This window comes from Hetaerina americana, unplaced genomic scaffold, assembly GCF_022747635.1.
Source record: "Hetaerina americana unplaced genomic scaffold, ioHetAmer1.1.p SCAF_31, whole genome shotgun sequence".
NCBI classification, from domain to species: Eukaryota; Metazoa; Arthropoda; class Insecta; order Odonata; family Calopterygidae; genus Hetaerina; species Hetaerina americana.
This window is the reverse complement of record NW_027286886.1, coordinates 1,034,099-1,054,942: the sequence shown is the minus strand read 5'-3', so window position 1 is coordinate 1,054,942 and position 20,844 is coordinate 1,034,099. Positions and strand designations below refer to the sequence as shown.

Here is a 20,844-nt window from a genome sequence, read left to right as displayed (position 1 = left end):
GACTGCAGTAAGGTCAATCTTATTTATGCCAATCATTCTCCAATGACCAATGATCATGGGGTACACACATCAGATTTTAAGTGATTCATTTGGGAAAAACAATAATAACCAGCAAACCACGATTATTCCAAGTACCAGAATGCACTGTGAAATGTTAGGATAAGAAATACCAATCTTGCACTGGGTAATAATTTACAGACTTTTAAGAAAAAATCAAAGGGCATGATCAAAACAAACTAAGGTTCTATTTCATCCCATGCTTTACTAGTCCCAATACATAGCCGTGAGTGACCATGATTTTTAGAAAAAGATGCACACCTTTTGCCACAGCCACATTTAAAATTCTGCTTCAAAGATTGAAAATTTTTAGATATGCAGAAGTCCCTTGATTTTACATAGAATCCTGATTACACATAAATTTGATTATTTACAATTAATCAAACGAGCCTGCACTTTGAACATGACAGTGAAGCAATAGATATCTTGTTTAAAATAATGCAATGTTGACCAAATTCTGAAAATTGCAAAAAATAGTAATCTTAAATGGAGAAAATGGTGTCAAATAATCAGAGCAAAAGCAGATAAATAAGTTTTTAATAATATTATTATTGTTTCCTAAGTTGGGAATTGACTCAGCTGTTTAATTAGTATTTTGGATCTTAATGTGTTCGAAGAATATTATTGAAGATTGACAGTAAATGCAACTCATTTTGGCAAGTACTAATTCACAGCACTTGGCACAAAATTGAAGGCCAACATTTTGCATACCACTAGTTTCTGATGATTGGGGTGGAAAACAAAAATATTGCTAACATTACAAAAAGGAACACGTAATGCAAACTTGCACTTCCATGATGGAGTTTTGAACCATTTTAGCCAGAACTAGAGCTAATAGCTGCATGGCAGCAGGTCATATCTACCAATATACTGTGATAATTGATTAAGTACATTTAAAGAACTGCTGGATATGCCACAACAGTTACTTTAATCCAGTCATCCAATGACAATCATTGAAATACACAAGTTTCACAGTGCATAAAAATCATTCACCTCGATCAGGACTTGATCCCTTCATTTCCAGCCGAACGCTTTAACCAATGGAGGGGATTTGGGTTCAAGTCCTGGTCAAGGCGAATAACTTTTACATTGTGAAACGTCTTCAAAGTTCATTTACCTTGATATTTCTTTAGATATTTCTATATCCACTATGTAATAGTTCAATGCTGTCATTTATCATCTTAAAATTCAAGTGGCACTTCTACTATCATCTTTTCAATTTTTCAAGAAATTATCAAAATGGTATTCAAAATCCTTAGTTTTTGGATTCTGGTTGGGTGTTACCATGTTCTTTATGCGGTAAACCTTATGTCAATTAATTTCTTGTTGTAAATAATTTAATATAAGTAATAATAAGCATTTATTAATTTCATTCATTTTGTTTTACATGTTATTCTAGCCTTTTGATCATCAGCTGTCATAACTCAGTCAAAATCATATTACTCAAATCTCCGGCGCGCTCACTCATTTGAAATCTTAAAGGATTGTTCCAATATAGCCCTTCCTCCAAGCTCCGGTCCAAAACAATAAATAAGCATGTGCAGCAATTCCAGTCAGATCTGACCCTTTCCCTACCCATTCCTGCAATTCATCATGGCTCCGAGGGTGGTGTCAAAACCAGCTTGCACAGGAAAAGGTATGGTGCCGTTTTTTAACAAACTTTTTCATGAAATTAACATCCCAATATAATTTAGGTCAACACTGAGCAATTTGACTGCTTTCATTCCACTCACTATTTTATTCTCCCGAGAATCCTAATCTATGGTGATCTCCCTTAAGGACATTATTAATGACATTAGAGCTTTCCTGCATTGAGAGGAAGCTAAAGAAGAGGAACTATACCTTCCTCTCCTTCATAGGGTCCCTTGTTTTGTGAACGATGAGGATAAGTGAGAAAGTTCTGCAAGAAATGACAACGCGGTATTAATCCATGATGAAGCATGGATGAATACAGTGTACAAGTTGCATTCCACCTGCATATATGTCAAAAGGTTCATAAAATACATGTATTACTCTGGGCATTACAAACTATCGAATAAAAAGTTTCTGACAAAATGAGCAACATTTCTTGCAAGCCAGCAAAAGAATTCAACTGCTAATGAACAGTTAGCACATGGCTTGCACACAATTTCCTACAATGGTAATTTTAAAAAAACTTCTACCCCATTGTCCAAGAGCAATTAGGTTTTAGAGATTTGATGAACATAATTTTTCCAATGAACATGCTGCATCTTCAGCCGAATGTGGTGATTCCTTGAGCAATGAAGATGAACAGCTATAAAAATGACTGGACTAATAAAGATGTTTGACTAATGAATGATGATTGATGGATGATGACTGAATGACAACCATTGATGGATGAATTATATACAGTAAAACTCAATGAAAATGCATTCCTGGAGATCAGCTGACACCCACTTTAGAAGTATGATATCAATCACATATGACTCCAAAATTATTGATTTCACATACACTGCGCAATATAAAGGTTTTTTTAGATCTACAAAATGAAACAACATGTTTCTTGATGATATCTGAATCTATGAAAATTTCCAATAGCAACTGGACCGCATTAGATACCAGAGACAATAATATAAAAGGGCATCATGGAACTGTAATAGGAAGGAGAAATATAAAATCCTAATCCAACAAACTCAAACATAACTCATATTAAACAGATAACCTTGTGAAACAAAACATCCAATGAATATTGCATTCAAAAATTAAAAAGAACAGAGTCTAACAAAATTCACTTTTTAGTTGCCATTTCTCGGTTATTATACAAACCATACAATATTACCAAATGACAAATTTGAAGAACTGCACTACTGAGGTTTGTTGATGGGAAAACATTCCAGCAAAGTTCCAGGATCCCTAGAATGCAAAGTCTGGAAAGATAAGAATAAAATTATAGGAGGAACTTAAGAATTTGAAACCTCAGTCAAAAATGACCAACTTCAATTTTAAATTGAATTTATAAGAAAAAACAGTTCAATTTTTTTACGGAATTGAGCTTCACTTATCAATTTTCAAGTCACTAATCATTGCTCTAAATAACTAGAAGCATGATAGACCATGTGCATATGTTATTGGGAATGATATGAGACCAAAGAGGACTGAGCCATCTCTGAGTATTTTTTTTCTATTCCTCTAGACTACTGTCAAGGTTAGCAAAGCACAGAACAAGTAGTTCTCAAAAGTATAAACAGGCTTGTTTTACACCAATCTTTGCAATTTGCTGGTGCTCTCATGTTGACCACCACACCCAAATATACATCGCAGCCAGATGACATCAATGGAAAGGGATCAGAGAAGAGACTTCTTGGCAGCAACACACTAATGAATGAGATTGCTTATCAGCCACTACATTTGCACATGAAAGAGGCTGTAGAGACACCAGCAGTGACAGCTAATCCACAAGAGCTGTAGAGCAGCAGATTCTTCTCTTTTCCCATGGGAAACAACTCTCATTTGGCAAAGTAAAATTTAGAATCATCACAGTGAAAGCATTGAACATTCTCACACATTAGATTTGTGGTTTCCTAAGCACCATTGGCCATAATGATGTTGTACATATGCATAATTGTAGCCTTTATTTTACATATTCTGTACAGAACTGCTAGCGCTTGTTCCAAAGGAGTTTGTTGACAAGTATAGAGATGGAGGGGAGGGGGTATACAACCAAGGTTAAATGAGAAATATGGCCACAAGGTCCGGCTGCTCCAATGACTGAACTGGCTGAAGAGGGCAATATGTCACCTCAGCTTGGCCATAAGAACTTCATGCTCTTATAACAGAGTGTGGGTGGGCATGAGTTGCAGTGGATGAGTACAGATATGCGTACAGCAGTAGAAAGGCATGGGGTTCAAATGAAATTGCCAAAATGCAGCCAAGATGAACAAATATTTAGATGAAGGTCATTTTGAGGACACTAGTCGGGCACTGCAGCTTGAGAAACTGCTCATTATACTATGGGGTGAACTGATCACACCCCAAGTGGATCATCTAAGAATGTCTTGAAACATTTAATCTGAGTTGAAGAAAGATATATTTTCTAATTAACCTTTGCAAGAAAAAAGAGAAAATATTAGTGAAGAAGACCTTGACTGATTTTGGATTTGGTTTGAATTTTATCAAGCGTTAAACTGAGTCATCATTAAAAAAATTAACAGTGAATTATATATTAACCTCGGTAGTTTTGTGGTTTCAACTGGAAAAATGCATCACTTTTCTTTCCATGCCTACCTTTGGGTAAAGATGTTTCATAGAACATGAATGGTGCACATGGTGTGCTTGTCATTGAAAATCAAGAAGCCATAGGCTCTGAAAAGCATATGAAGAATACAATCAGCCTGCCAATGCAAGGTAGAGTAAATATAGCTTCTTATTTTTAAAAAAACGTACAGCATTCGTGTAAATAGGTGCAATGCAGAAGAGAGAAAAAAATAATCTCAAAAATAATGTTTTGATCAAGTTTAGTAGAAAATCTGAACTTCCTATCAGAAGCCATGATGAGTAGAGCAAGGGGTCAAGGCATTTAGTGGTCACCCAAGCTGCCAGGGGGTTGTTGCCCCCTGTGATGCATGCCATGCCAATGAATTCCGCTCACTCCACAGATACCTGCCAACTCATCCTCTTACTTGAAAGGGCCACCACTCCTCCAGGGCCAACTTGGCAAAGAGAGGATCTCAGTACTGTTTTATACAAACAGTAAAGGCAGCAACAAACAGGAGCCATTCATGGTAGGGAAAGCATTAAAACCTATTAGATTTAAGAACACAGAAATATTTTTGGCAAAAAATCATGCAAATAAGAAAGTACTCTGGCCTGTCTTTTGATAGCTGCCTACTAGTGCTTTTGAAAATCGCAGAGGGCATCAGAGGGTCACGTCACACATGTCTAGTGATGATACTTGGTCCTTTTTGATTTCTCCATAGCTTTTGACTCTCTCTGTCATGAGTTGCTTCTTTGCAAGCTGAGCTTGGATCTAACTATTTAAATTTTTCAAACCTCCCAGAATAAATATTTCCCATTAGCTTACACCCTCTTCTCCTGTTCTAATAACAACCAATTCATCCACAATGTGACTTACCTGAATGTGCTACTGAAAGGCACAGACCAAAGAAGGTATGGAAGAGAGTGAGAGTACCAAACATAGAATTGATAATGAAGAGATCGGCTGCAAGCAATCCCAATAAAATTGGCAGTGAACAGGGGCAGCAGGAAAAGACGAGCCGTCACACTCATGTCGACTTTATTTTTGGATTTTTTCATTTGGACCTTCAAATCTTTTTCCACGTGTTTCATCCTTGCAAAGCTCTGGAGGCAGCTGAAAGATAAATCAATACAAATCCATTGAAAAAGATTGTTCACATGGATTTCAGCAAAATAACCAGGAAAATAACTAAAATTCACTATCCAATGCTGACATTAACATATTTTTTTAATTCAATACATACACAGTAGAACATCACTGGCATGAATTAACATTTTTTATGCTCTTTTCATGATGCTGTAGGTACATGATAATTTTGAATTGTAATTATGCAAAAGGATTATGTAACTCTAAGGGTTGTGACAATGTCAGGGAAAACTACAAGTACTACTACTTGAATGGGTTTGCTGAATTGAGAACTCATAGCAATTTCATAAACACTGCATGACTCAGTGCTTACTTCCAGGAAGATCAATGTAATTGCCTCAACATGTATATGGTTAAATTTGAAAAAGGCCACTAGCTCTGTACATATCACTCAGTTCAACAACAACCTATTCCACCTCTCTGAAGATGAATACTCCAAATTACATTAAAAGCTAAAATGTTCTCCACACAGAAAACCTTTGATTTTTAACTCATAACCACACCCAACTTATTGAGATACAAGCATAATTTTATTTGACCATACAATGCACATTATGTCAATATTTTGTCAAAATAAATTAAAATCTTAAATTAAGACACTCATTTAAGATACCTACACTTTCCAGTATGAGTAGAAGGCAAGAAGAAGAATAGCATGGATAACCAGCAGTAAAATGTGGAAATTCCTATTAACAAAGAGCCACTCAGGAAGAAACCTCCAATTAACAGTCCATTCAAAAAGGAAAACTCTCCCAAAGTCAAATGCTCTCATCAAGTAGGCCACTGGATTTGTCAAAATGAATGGCAATGCTAAAACAACCTGGAAGAGCATTAAAGTGAGATTTCAATTTTCAGATTAGTGGACAAATAGACACACACAAAGCATGCAACCCCATCTTCATGACAAACAAATCAATATTTTAATAAAAAAGAGGTAAACACAGAAAGTCTGGTTTTATCTTTCAATCACCATAAAGAGAGCTTGTATGCTAATTTACTACTTTTGGCAAATACTTTGTTACATTAAGTTACATATGCATTACATATTTTTAAAGAACCAAATTTACTGACTCGTAAAATTGCCAGTAACAGAGTAACCTTAATTTAGGGTAGCAAGAAAAGAAAGAGATCAAAATATATAAAAATTACACCAAAATTATAGTATTAATCAGTTAAACATTGGTTGGAGTAAAAGTTAAAAATGTTGCAGTTTTCTAAAAAGTACCTTTGACCATCATTACTGATTATAACTAAGTGTAAATCCACTTAAAGTTATACCGATTTCAAAATGATATCCAAATTTGATTTTCCCTTTATCGCAACCCAATGGATGGTTATGTATTTATAATGCTATAAAAAACTTTATAGAACAAATCTCAACAGTTACTATATAATTAGGGCTATCTTCAATTAATTACTTTCCAAGTTTACAAATTCTCAAATTGCGACAGTCAAAGGCTTAAATATCTGAAGTACCGTGATACTCTGAATTATAAAGTACACACATATACCAAGTCTCTAGTTGAGCAGTAAGCCCCAGAGGTCAGTCAAAATTCAATTACATTTCCTTCACCTCAAACACTTGAAATATAATTATATATTAACATAATAATTATAATTGAATTATAGTTGAAAAATGGACAAAAATTGTAGTAGCTGGCTAACGTACACGCTTCCCACCGAGAGGGCCCGGGTTCAAATTCTGGAGACGACAAATATTTTTCAGTGGTATCCCAATCCCTACTTGAGGTACTTTTTGGAGTTCACTTTGAGTAAGTGCAGCGTCCATCGGATGAGACGTTAAACTGCAGACCCTTTGGTGCCTTTCGACAAGAGTAGGCTAATGCCGACGCCGAGTTTCTCTCCACCCTTTCCCATCCATCACTAATGGCGGAAATAACCTTAGCTGTTGGTTGCCTCCCCTAAAACTACTATTAATTGTAGTATCAATCAGGTAAGCCAAGGCGAATTGCCAATCTTCATGTCCCTTACAAAACAGTAGAGAGTTTCAGCGGAAATATTGGATACAATGATGGCAAAATATTTTACATGATGTTTTTCAGCGAAAAACAAATTCATTAATTTCTTCTCCCCCTCTTTGGAAATCAATGCTTCTTTTCATTTTGTACGTTGATTGGAAGCCCTCATGAACTCCATGAGAGCTTAGGTGATCACAAACCCTAGTAAAATTCCGGGGGAAATTCATAGGGGAATATATACTTACTACGATATCAAATTCAATGCATCACTCAATGCCTTGCAGCATCTGTTATTTGAGGGCATCACAGTATAATCTTTCCAGAGTGTAAGGGCCTTTGGAAAGAAACATAATAGAACATTCTGTGTCCTAAAAACTAAGGCATTAGAAAAAGTCGGCTGTTGATTGTGGGTCAACTCGAATGAATCATTTGCATACTCTTCTCTGTCTTGTGCAGGTGCATTCAGGTTTCACAGCAATCAGCAAAGTAAATTCGACATGTAAACATTATTTTTCCCGGTTTTCACTGCAGTGAGCCTAAAATGAAATTCAGCCTGGGATACTAGCATCGGCACGTGATCTTGGGTGTGTGATGAACAAGAATATGATGCTTTTCCGGTGCATGTTCATGGTTTATTCTCTTTGGGATTTTATTCCATTGTATTAGGTTCTGCATTACTGCTGACATTTTACTGGATGACTCATCCATCAACTTTAGGGCTGAATGATGATGGACGAGCCAACCACTGAAACATAGGTAGCAATGTGGAACTAAACCCGGTGGATATTCTGAGAAGAATTCACCTTGTGTACCTGATTTTTGCCACACTGAAATGGAGTTAAATTGTATTACTTTCTCCTTGAAAGGTCAATAGCATACGCTAGTAAAAATAGACTTTGATTGTTAAATTGAAGTGATGGAAGCCTTACTAGGCAATGAATCAGAGGATAACTGGTCACTTGATAGTGAAAGTGGAAATGAGGTTCATGACTGATAGGAAATTGACATGACATTTGTTGATGGTGACGAATATGAGGATAAGTGTATAATTTCATCTGAGAGAACAAGAAAATTATGTTGGGCATCAAAAGAATTTCAATGTAATTTGGTGAATCGGAAGGAGAGAGGCACAGAATTAGAGTAATATTGTTCGTATTTTTTAAATTGTTTTTGGGGATGATTTTACTAAAAAACAACCATAGTTGAAACATCAGTGCATTGAACAATGCATGCAGTCATTTGGTTGAGTAGTATCACCTAAGCCTAGACTAACATCAAAATTTCGCTTTAAAATCTGCAAGCTCTGTGAAGACATTATTGTTTTGACAGTGAAGTGCAAGCAGTGGATATTTGTGGGCATTCTTTGACCACACTAGCAAAGACACAGTTCTGGAGTTCAAACTTACAGAACTTGATGAGTAAAGCAATGTGAATTGTCCTGAAATTAGTAGAACCCTTATTGAATCAACATTATGTGGATGAACTATCCTAATCATCCTGCTATCAAAATATTTCTGAAAAAAATGGCACCAATTTTTCCTAAACAATGAAAATTAAGCAGAAGGCCATTTCGCAATATGAAAAATGCAAAAGCCTCAAAATTGGAGAAGTTATTGTGCATCATTCTGGCCAGGTGATGCTGATGACATGGAGAGACAAGAAAACAGTAACAATTTTTTACACTTTATATCGAATAAAACCACATCTGTACAAAATGGCTGCAAAGAAGACAACAAAATCAATCTGTGTAGTGGACTACCATCACCGCATAAGTGGTGTAGACCTCAAAGATCAGATATCACTGACACATCTGATTTAAATAATTGCCACAGTCTATGGCAAATTCAGTTGTTTTGAAAGCTACTCAGTAGAGCAATGATTACCTATTGAGAAAATACTGGCAATAAAATTGATCAAATATCATTTAGGGAACAACTGGTGGAAGGTTTATTCAAAAAATGTACCAAAAGAGCAGAATATTAACTTCTGAGCAGAAATTCATCAGATAGCTTACCATCTGAAAGACTCCTCCCACAGAAAAAAGGCCAATCCATAAAGAAGATGTTTTGAAGATATAAGCATAAGAAAAAAAGGAAACCATGAGAGCAGCTCACAGACCATGTTTTGATAGCTTCGAGGCTAACACTCTAACTTAACAAAAAGGTTTTTTTGCTTGCCATCAGTCTTCCCTCCAAAGATTCCACTGAGACACCCTGAAATATACTACAACGTAGCATGTGGTTTAATGACACTTTTTAATGGAGTTGAATTCCTAGAGTTCATATTTCCCACTGCATTTCATTCTGAGAGTGATTACTATAGAATGCAATAACATATTCCTTCTTCAAGTTGTATATGGCTTTCACTCACAACATAGGAGTAAGCAGTGATTATGAAATAGGGGGAAGAGGATGGATTCTCCTAAATGTGAACAGTGTTGAAGAGTTAATGGTTTATGACCCCCGTAATTCCCCATTGGTAGAATTTTTCTCAAATTTTTTCCAGCCCTATTTGTCTAGAATACTGGGTGCAAAGATCCATTTCTCATTACCATCTACATCATTCTTTTGAAGGCTAACTTACTTGTAAACTGGCACAAACTGCTAACTGAATTACTGTTCCTTGGAGTCCAAGTGATGTTAAATATGCCAGGAGTAAGGCAGGAGCAAATAAAAGAATATTCATTTTAATGGATACAGCAAAACTGAAAAGAAAAGAGATTAATATTGTTATTAACAGCCTTTAAAAATTCATTACAATTAACCATGAAAAAAGTAAGATTTTCACATACCACTAAATCAATCATTTACTACACCACATTAACAATTTTCTGAGGTATATTATCATTAAGTATAAAGCATGTCTCCTAATACAGAATCACCTAATAACCCATAATCAGATAATAGTGATGATATTAGTATATATGGCAGATATAGTGGAACTTATCTCCACAATTCGTATAATTCGCTCGGGAATCTTAAAGTGAAACACTCATTAAGCAAAGCAATTTTTAAAATACAATAATGCATTCCATGCCAAAAAAAATAAATTATGTGCAAGGTTTATTCAAGGAAAACCCTATATACATTATTTAGGATCATGAATCACCTTTATATTTTCTTCCGTTAGAAAATTAACAAACCTGGAATTCAAATTCCATATGTAGAAAAAAAAATGATTCAAAATAATTAGTTGTTGATACATTCCTAATTCTTTCTCCTAGATAGCCATCTAGAGTCAATTGTTTCTGCCAATGCTTCCAAATTTTGAGTGCTTCATTATCAATAGATAAATTTTTAGTGCACAAAGCCACTGCCTAATTACAGTGATGCTTCTCAACGTACAAGTAATAAAATCTCCTCTGCTTGTTTATAGGTTTGCTATGACATATTTTTCCCATCTTGTCATTACAACATGTTGCAGCAGGTAGCCCTCAGAATTACAAGCTTCTTGCAGTCACCGAGGAAGTTCTCTGCTGCCTTTGAGTCGGAGCTGTTTGCTTCACCATGCTGTGGATGATAGTCCTCTTCAACTTCTCAAACCATCCATGGCTTCCCTTAAATACAATTTTTTCGACCATTTATGATCCTTGCATCTTCTTAACAAGTAAAGAGGTCAGCAAAAATCACTTTTGCGTTCTCACAAATGATGTTCTTGCTAATAGCATCACCTGAAATTGCTTTAATTTATCCATAAAAGGACCACCTTTCAACATTTTTCAGAATATGCAGCCATTAAGTAGATACTCTTTGTCACTTCTTCTGAAGCATCTATCTCCTTAATTTGCCCTCTTTCTGGAGGAAAGTGCAAATCATTGCCATCGGCTGATTTTATATGCATGCTAACTCAACCACGCTCACATTTTGTTCCCACTTTTTAATGATTTTACTTTTCAATTCTACGGTTATTTTTATTCTCCTATGGCTGTCTTCTTGGATATTTATTGTGACATGTTCAAAATTATGCATATGACCTAATCGAAATTTGCATAAAAAAATTACAAATAATTTGTCTAAACACAGGTTTGGAAAAATGCATGATCAACAGCAACATTAACATGCTTGCAGAGTGAGTGCTACGCATAAACTGAAGCAGTACGAATGCAATTATTCCAGCCTCTCCTTGTCATTCATTACACAAAAAGGCACTTACTAACTGAGGAATTTTTAAATTAATATTTTTGCACCTTAAGAAAATTACTCACTATATGGGCCCATTAAGCAAGGTTCTACTGCATAAATAAAGTACAGGTGATTAATTACTAAAAGGAGGTGATTAATTACTAAAAATAGCTGACAGAAAGACAAAGAGCATAGACTTGAGAGGGAGGACAAGGTAGTGTGGCTAAAAATTATTGTTAAATATACACAGTTTATACAGTGACCGTTGTTATATATATTATCAAATTAGCATAATTAAATATAAAAAGTGGCTAAATGCCAGCCTCTTTCTCAATGAAATAATGAATCACCAATATCATCATATATATCATTATCGCCCAAGTATTTCATCAAAACTGAAATAAATATCATTCACCAAGCCATCCATACTACCAGCACATTTATTAAATATGACCATTCTTTCCAAACTAAAATTACTTGGTATTTTTCAAACAGATTTACCAAATGATTATATCAAACTACTGTGTTTATGATGTTTTAAAATTGTTTAATTTGGCATCTCACCTGTAAAACAAACTTCCAGCCGTCCAATATGAATCAAGAAATAGATTTAAAGCAGCATATAAAAACATCATTGCAACAGGATCATTAAACATTCTCAGAAGAAATACAGAATGAATCCTATATGAAGTACAGCAGAGAAATGCCAATACATAAGGAGGAACCTAAAAGGCAATAATAAATAGAAGTCAACAATCTAACATTATTTTATACAATAAGTAATTGCAGTGACATTTGGCATTCAATCATAAATTCAATTGATTCATAACTTTTATAGAATAAAGACAGGTAACAAATGGAGCAAAATAAGTGTAGAGGATGCAGTGCAAAGATATGGAAAGTTTGCTGGGGATGAGTGAACTTGGTGCATTATTTGGAAGGTTAAAACACTGCCAGGAAGCAAGAAGGGATAATCTGTTTTAATGATCAGAGATAAGTCAGGAAAAAACTAGTTGAACCAGAAAAGATTCAAGAGACATGGAAGTAGTATATAGAAGAAGTGTATAAAGAAGGCCAGCCAGGTAATAGGAGAGCAAGGATAGACATAGAAAGATAATATGACATAGATGAGGATAGCTTATGTCCAGTTTGACTTCACTTGAGATATAGACGGTATTATGGGAAATAAAATCATATGAAGTAGTGTGGGTAGACATTCCCATGGAACTACTTAAAGCTTCAAGTAAAGGATGGAGAAAGCGTTTTTTTAAGTACTAATTTGCAGCATTTATCAGAGAGGAAAATGCCCTGAAGACTTCACCAGATTAGTGTTAGTTCCTATTCCAACTAAGGAAAATGCAGCAATAAGTGAGGGCGACAGAAAAAAGTTTGATGTTGCATGCAGATAAAGTGGTTCTCAGGATCATTAACACAAGGATGGAGAGCAGGGCAATTAATTACTTAGGGGATGATCAGTTTGGGTTCGTTAAGGGTTGAGGCACGTATTTTGCCAGTGCAAGAATAAGGTCACCAGTAGAGAGAAACAAGGAATAAATTCAGGACGTATTGGTCTGCTTTGTAATTTAAGAAAAGCTCCTGCTAGAGTGAATTGGGAAAAATTAATGGATGTAATGGAGAAAAAAAAAATAGATTGGAGACTTATCCACAACCTGCAACATGTCTCAGACTGCTCATGCGTGAGAGGCAGATTGAGAGTCTGAATTGGTAGAGTTAGGAAGAGGAGCAAGACATGAGTGTCCATTATCACCCCTGTGCATACGTGGAGGAAATGATTATAGAAGTTTGGGAGGAACTGGAGCTAGGAAAGAAAGTCTGTGGGAAATCCATAAAGTTAGGTTTGCTGAAAGCCAAGCTTTAGTTTGTCAGTCAGCCAAGGGGTTGCAAGCATTACTGAGTGAATTTGAAATTTAGTGCGACAGATATTGGATAAGAATAAGAGTAATTAAAACAAAGGCTATTTAGTTTTCCAGAAGTAGAAAGGCTAAATTAAACATTAAAATAAGAGGGCAAAAACTAGAGCAGGTGGTACAGTTTACCTATCTCGGAAGTGTTTTGGATCAAAATGGTCCAGGTAGTAGGGACATGAGGAGAAGGATTGCATTAGATAAGGAAGCTTTTATAAGGATGAGGGAATTGATGGCAGGGACGGTGAGCAAGGATGTTGAGAAAGGGCTCATTAAAACTTTGATATGGAGCATAGTTTAGTATGGTGACGAAACTTGATCATTGAAACAGGAAGATACGAATAAATTGGAGGTCAAATGTGGGTGTGAAGAAGGATGGGGAGGGTTCAAATCCTGGTTATGGCAGATTTCTCCTGTAGTATCCCAATCCACCCTTGAGGTGTTGAATGGGGACCACCCTAAGTGATGCCGTCTGTCAGGTGGGATGTTAATCTATGGACCCCTAGGCATTTCCTTTAAGAGTTGGCTACTGCAAATGCCAGGTTTCTCTCAACCCTTCTCCCTTTCCCTTCCATCCCCAACAGCCCAAATGACTTTAGTTGTCAGTCGCTTCCTGTAAAGCTACTACTACTATGAAGAAGCGCTAGGTATGGTGGGGGAGGAAAGGGGATTGTTGGGATAAATCCATATGAGGTAGGAAAGATTAATGCAAAGCATTCTGATGGGTGATCGGATGTTGAAAACTGTGATAGAGGGGAGAATGTTAGGCGAGCAAGAAAGAGGCAGAGATAGGAATGCTGGAAGGAATGAAGGGCGGAAGTAGATGGAGTTGATGTGGGGCTTTTTACTGATGAGTATAAGTCTTTTGACCATTTTGAACAATAAAGCAATGCCAATACTTCCTCAAAATCTATGTTCCTCCCATTCACCACTCTCCTTCCTATCATCCTCTTCTCCTCAAAGGGCCACCCTTCTGTAAGCAATGGCCTAACACACCCCTTCCCCTGACACATCCTCAAATCCCCCTCCCTCCAAATGATATCCATGGGAGAATTTTTCCCTATTTGCACCCAACAATGAAGCATTGAATCAAAATATGGGCAGTTCAATGAATCTTTTTCGTGAATATATCACATGCTTGTATTAATCATGAACCACTTCCAATGAGCAGAAAAAGGACAGGTGATCAAGATGTAATTAAAAGTGAAAGAGAGGGAAATGAGAAGGAAATCCAGAGACGAGAAGGTGGAGATGGCAGAAATTATCATTTAATCACATGTAGAATGGGAAACGGTACAAAACTCAAGGGGGGGAAAAAGCACTTAGGGGGAATGAAGGCAAGCGAAAGAGGTTTGGTGACTTGGCATAGTGGCACAGTGGGCACCCTGAGGGATGAAGTGGAGAGATGTTGGTGCAAGTGGATTTCCAAGAGAGGGTGAAGTCAGAAGACCCCACCCACTCACCCCGCTGCCTCTGCAAGCTCCTGCAAAGTCAAAGTGCCAAGACTCCCACTCCCCAAAATAAATAAGGTCAGCCCCTTGGCCCTAAAGATATTTGAATATCTTTAGGGCCAAGGGCTATATCAATACATAATTTGGAAATGCTGCATAAATTGACTGAAACTACTTCAAGATCAATTACTTTTCAGTAAATTAACCCTGGATAAAGCTTTTCACAATTTTTCAATTGAACATCACCTTCATATTTAAAAAATTAACTATTAATAAATGAATGACTTATATTACATTTATGTGAAAGGCCCTAAAACATATCTCCGCTAGACACCAAAGATAACTCATACAAAATTGGTATAATACTATCTATTACTATATTTTACAGCTAGTGATTGGAGATAGCCATTGTAGTTACCATTAAGTGTAGTAACTATAAGGGTTTCTACATATCCATAATTCATATCCTCTCTGCAAATGACCTAGTCACTACCAGGCTTATGTGAATCTTATACTAGCAACAGCACATTATATTTAACAGGAATTAAAAGAAGTGCTATCGATATTACAGAGTGAATTCCATTACAAATAGAAAGCCTTCTAAGCCCCATGAACAGAGAGTGAGACCATATTTACATCTACCCTTTCATTTCAACTGAGAAATAACTGGTCTTATTCTGTAAAGTGGCTAATGTTGCTTGTTGCTTCTTTTGTGGACAAATATACCCAGGGGAAATATGCACTTATGGGTTATACTACATAGAACACAATAGTTTAAAAATAGATAATTTGAGTTATCTATTACAAAAACCGAGACGGCACATGACGAGTCTGACTTTTGGGTTCAAAGTGCGTTATGCTTCCTCAATCAATACGTGCACGTTCGGGCTAAGAAAAAACATAAGCCTTGATACTATAAACCCACTATCAAAGCACGTACCCGACGTTAAACCAGCAAATATGCATACTTGCACACTTCGAAGATTGTTATTCGATGCATTATCTACACATCATAGGAAAATAATTTGAGCCTGGCTACACTGAAGTGATACACCTTAACACGGACTACAAACGGGTGTGGTTCGTACTCAAACAACTTATAATAACTAGCAAAATTTAAAGGTTTTAATCGTTCAGAATATTGTGCATCATGGTATAAGAATAATTTAACCTTTTTAGTTTTCATGTAAATCCTGAACACCAGCAGAAGAACTAACAGGTAGAAGCCAGCAAATATGTACTGAGCCATTTGTATATTTTTCCCATGGTCAGTCAGGTAATAGAGTATTGTAAAAATGTAAACAAATCCCGCTGGGTAGACTAGAGGTCCAGTATCACCCTTCAGTTGATAATAATCATAGGTGCCATTTACTACACCTTCAACCTCCTGCATGTACGCCTTCCAATCAATTTCGGTATCTAGAAATAAAATATGTTTTAAAACACAGTTTTGAAATACTCCTAATGGTGAAATAAATGTTCAGACATGAGAAAAATTAAATATACTCACAATTAACTAAGTTGACAATTGCCACATTTAACACAATTTCACACAAAAATAGGGCACTTGCCATAAATCCTAATCCGCTATGGTCAAACAACAAACGCTTAATACTAAATCCTTTAAAACTGTCCACCGCATAACGCTGCAATGTCTTTTTCATCAACTGTAAAGTTGTAAGTTGCCCTCGAGCCATTTTAAATTCTGCGGGACGTCCAAAAAATATAGATATTTATTTAAAACGCCAAAGCGATTTGTTACAACTTTTAGCCTAAACGTATCGCGATCGAAACATGCATTTCCACATGTCGAAAATGAATCACAAATGAAGTTAGCTACAAGAGAATATCGCGAGAGCAGCCAACTTAGTAAAGACACAAACCCATTTAATCAATAAAAAATACTCGAATTCCCCTTAACATAAAAAAACAGCGACAAAATTTTAAGTAAGGGTAGTTAAGCATAAAAACAAAATTATTTTTCGTGAAAAGATAAGCTTAAAATTTCTCTAGTCCCAAATTTAGGACCGACATTTAGCCTTCCCTAAGCAGGCCAAGCATACAATTCGGAAAATTGAGTTTCACAGCGTTAGTGTGCCGACCTGAATGGCCTTCACTGTGGTTGATTATACTTCATGCCAGCTGATAACGCAGCGGGAGGGAGGGAGTTATGACTGTTACGAAAATAGTTTTCACCATTTATATTCGGCGGAGATATAAAGTGGTGTCATACAGCATTCCGTAATTTAATGAAATTCTTTTTTCTAAATTTCCACGTGAATATGATAAGCGACGGAATATCAAGTAACTGAACGGGAAAATTGACAAACGATTCAATCCCCAAATAGCTCTCATTATTATGAAAAGACAAGTCCATCTCCTGAAGTCCCGAGAGTCACGTTTTCCACCTCGTACGCATTGCATTACCATTCAGACAACTTTATTTCATTCACAGATTGAAATTTCCATTTCGAATCCTGATATCTCCAGGATTCCGATTTTTCATTAAACGAATTACACCCAGGGAGTATTATTGCGCTAAAGAATTCCTTATAGAATAAGCATACCATGTAGGTGTTCTTCCCTTCTCTTCCTTGAGAAAGGTGGCTTGTATCAGCGAAAACTCAAATACGTGTGAGTTTCTTTTCAATTTTGTGTTTTTGTCTTTGTTCGCTAGTGCTAAATTCATATACGTTATTATTCACATCCGTGAGACTTTCACATACGTTTTACTTTATATATATATATATACTTACATATATTTGTGTCGCGGTAGTCCAGGGGGTTGAACGTTGGACTACTGACCGGAGGATCCCGGGTTCGAATCCCGGGCAAGGAACTCTGGGCACCTTCAACTCCACCCAAGTTATGTGATTTTTCGGGTAGCAGATCTTCCTGGTAAACCATAACCGGTACAGGGAAAGGAACAGGCCCCCCTTCCATGATGTGTGAAGTTCACGCGCCGTCGGGCTTAGTACTGGGTGAACTCTACCATCACCTACCAAACTGACCTTCGGGTTGATTACTGTGTTTATAAATATGTATATATATATATATATATATATATATATATATATATATATATATATATATATATATATATATATATGTATGTATGTGTGTGTATATATTCGATGATCCCTAGAGCTGGCAGGAGTAATATTAATTGCTCCTGGTAGGGTAACCTTCAGGTTGATTACTGTGTTTATGGTTATATATAAAAAATATGTATATGTGTGTGTATACACATATATATATATATATATATATATATATATATATATATATATATATATATATATATATATATATATGTATATATATACATACATATATATATATATATATATATATATATATATATATATATATACACGCCGGTCAATACCCCCTTCATCCACTTTTCCTGCCTCCATAGGATTTCTCCCAACAAACCCCTCTCTTCGCCCACCATACCAAGTACTTCCTCATTTGTTTTCCTTTTGGCTCATTTCACCTTACCCATTCTTCTCCACACCCACATTTGAGAAGCCTCCAATCTACGTCTATCCTCCTGCTTCAATGACCACATTTCTGTGCCGTACACAGCTATGCTCCATATCAAAGTTTGTACGAGTCTTTTCTTAACATCGTTACCCAACGTCCCTGTCATCAACTCCCTCCTCCTTGTAAGAGCTTCCTTGCCTAGAGCAATTCTTCTCCTTACGTCCCTACTACTTTGACCGTGTTGGTCCAAAACACTACCGAGATACGTAAACTGTTGTACCTGCTCTACTTTTGCCCTCCTATTTTAATTTTAAGCTTAGCCTTTTTCTTTCTAGAAAATCGCATAACCTTTGTTTTATTAATATTGATTCTTATCCCATACCTGTCGCACTGAATTTCCAATTCACTCAGCAATGCTTGCAACCAACCCCTTGGCTGACTGACAAACTAAAGCTTGGTCATCAGTGAACCTAACTGATTTTACGAATTCTTCGCCTACTTTCATTCCTACTTCCAGTTCTTCCCATGCCTCTTTAAACATTTCCTCTACATACAGGTTGAACAGCAATGGTGATAATGGGCAACCCCGCTTTACACCTCTTCCTATCACTGCCCATTCAGACTCCCCGTTCCCCACTCACACCTGAGCAGTCTGAGACATGTACAGGTTGTGGATTAGCCTCCTTTCCCTCCAATCTATTCCTATTTTCTGCAATATACTCATTAGTTTTTCCCAATTTCCCAATTCTGCCATTTTCCTCTCTCATCCATCTTTGTAATCATCTCATCTGTGATCCTTGGTTTCCTAGTCCTTTTCGCGTTAACGGTTCCAATAATGTCTTTTGCGGCTTTAGACAACCCTTTCTTGACACTTTCCCATTTTTCTTCGCTAGTACTTAGCTCTTTACCATCCTCCATGATTTCCTCTACCACCTGTTGGTATTCCTTCCTTTTCAATCCATTTATTGCTTCTACGTTCCATTTTCTAACCCGCTGCCCCTGCCTTATCTTTTTGAAACGGATACTACATTTCATAACAACTAAATTGTGGTCAGAGTCCGCATCCGCTCCCGGGAAGCTGTGCGAATTTTTTCACACTGTTCCTAAACCTGATTCTAACCAGAATATAATCTAGCTGATACCTCTCTGAGTCACCTGGCATTTTCCATGTATAACTGCGTCTTTTGTGGTGTCTAAACCAAGTGTTGGTGATGACTAACCCCTGTCTCCTGCAGAACTCAACTGCTTTCTCCCCGCGGTCATTCCTCGTGCCTAAACCATAGTCCCCCACCTCAACACCATCTCTTCCTTCACCTACCATCGCATTCCGATCCCCCATCACTATCAAATGTTTCCCTGCAGAAACACACGCGATTATGTCCTCTAATTGATCGAATATCCTATCGACATCTTCCTTCGTATGGTTGCTCGGTGGCATGTATACCTGAATAATAACCAAGTTCGGCGGTTCTGCTTTTATCTCTACTAGTAATATTCTATCCGTTACCTGTGCTATGTTGACTACGCTTCTTCCTACCTCTTCATTTAATACTATAGCACCTTCTCGTTGGCTCTCATCCCCGCTGCTGTATTATGTTCTATAATTATCACTGCAGTAATCCCCGCTATCCTTCCATCTCACCTCACATAGACCTAAAAATATCTATATTTCCCCTTTCCATTTCTCGCTTAACATTCTCCAATTTCCCTGTCCTTATCATTGTCCTAACATTCCACGTTCCTATTCTAACTAAATTCTCCTGCGTCTTCTGTCCTGCTGCTGCCCGTTTTCCCTTGCAAGGGTTTCGTGGGATGACAACCGCGGAAGCCTTGCCTCCCCCGCTGCCATGCATGACACACGGCTGATTGGGCCGAGCCCCATAGTTGCCAGGACTCAAAATCTCTTTAGTGACCATCATATTTATCTTGGGAATGATAATTGAGGTGGTTTCCCGTTGCCTTCCTCAATAGTGTTTTTAACGTGACACCATCACTTATGGCCGCCCCTCTGGGGTCAGACGCCATTGCAGGCGCCTCACTGAGGAACAGATGCTGCGTGGACTACCTTTCGTCTGGCTCCTAACCCTCGACCTATCTGGTATGGGAGACCCTACCAGGAGCAATTATTATTACTCCCGTCAGCACAGCTCTAGGGGTCATCGGCATGCAACAGCCCTTCTACCACGTCAAGGTTGTAGTCCGGGGAGGGATATATATATATTTATATATATATTTTTATTTATATATATTTATATAGATATATATAAATATACATTTACATTATATATATAATAGTATATATATATACTATTATATATATATATATATATATATATATATATATATATATATATATATATATATATATAGAGAGAGAGAGAGAGAGAGAGGTGGGTCGCGGTAGTCCAGGGGGTAGAGCGTTGGATTACTGACCAGAGGGTCCCGGGTTTGATTCCCGGGAAA

The 20,844-nt window shown here is 36.9% G+C and overlaps 1 protein-coding gene across 1 annotated transcript; it reads right to left on the bottom strand.

Moving 5' to 3' along the window:
• Positions 1-340: 340 nt before the first annotated feature.
• Alg3 (Alg3, alpha-1,3- mannosyltransferase) lies at positions 341-16,723 on the bottom strand. Its single transcript, XM_071589024.1, has 7 exons — positions 16,406-16,723; positions 16,067-16,314; positions 12,084-12,244; positions 9,982-10,102; positions 6,037-6,239; positions 5,150-5,386; positions 341-2,945 (listed from the first exon to the last, which is right to left on the bottom strand). The coding sequence occupies exons 1-7, from the start codon at positions 16,590-16,592 to the stop codon at positions 2,807-2,809; spliced, it is 1,296 nt and encodes a 431-aa protein (XP_071445125.1). The 5' UTR covers positions 16,593-16,723; the 3' UTR covers positions 341-2,806.
• Positions 16,724-20,844: the final 4,121 nt, after the last annotated feature.

Bases quoted from the DNA above. Each gene is read 5' to 3' on its own strand.
- Alg3 (XM_071589024.1), bottom strand. From the start codon at position 16,592: ATGGCTCGAGGGCAACTTACAACTTTACAGTTGATGAAAAAGACATTG. The intron at 6,240-9,981 runs GTAAGTTAGCCT...ATGCTCTTCCAG, and splicing joins CAGTTTGTGCCAGTTTACAA to GTTGTTTTAGCATTGCCATT. The intron at 2,946-5,149 runs GTAAGTCACATT...TTATCTTTCCAG, and splicing joins CCTTTCAGTAGCACATTCAG to ACTTTGCATTCTAGGGATCC.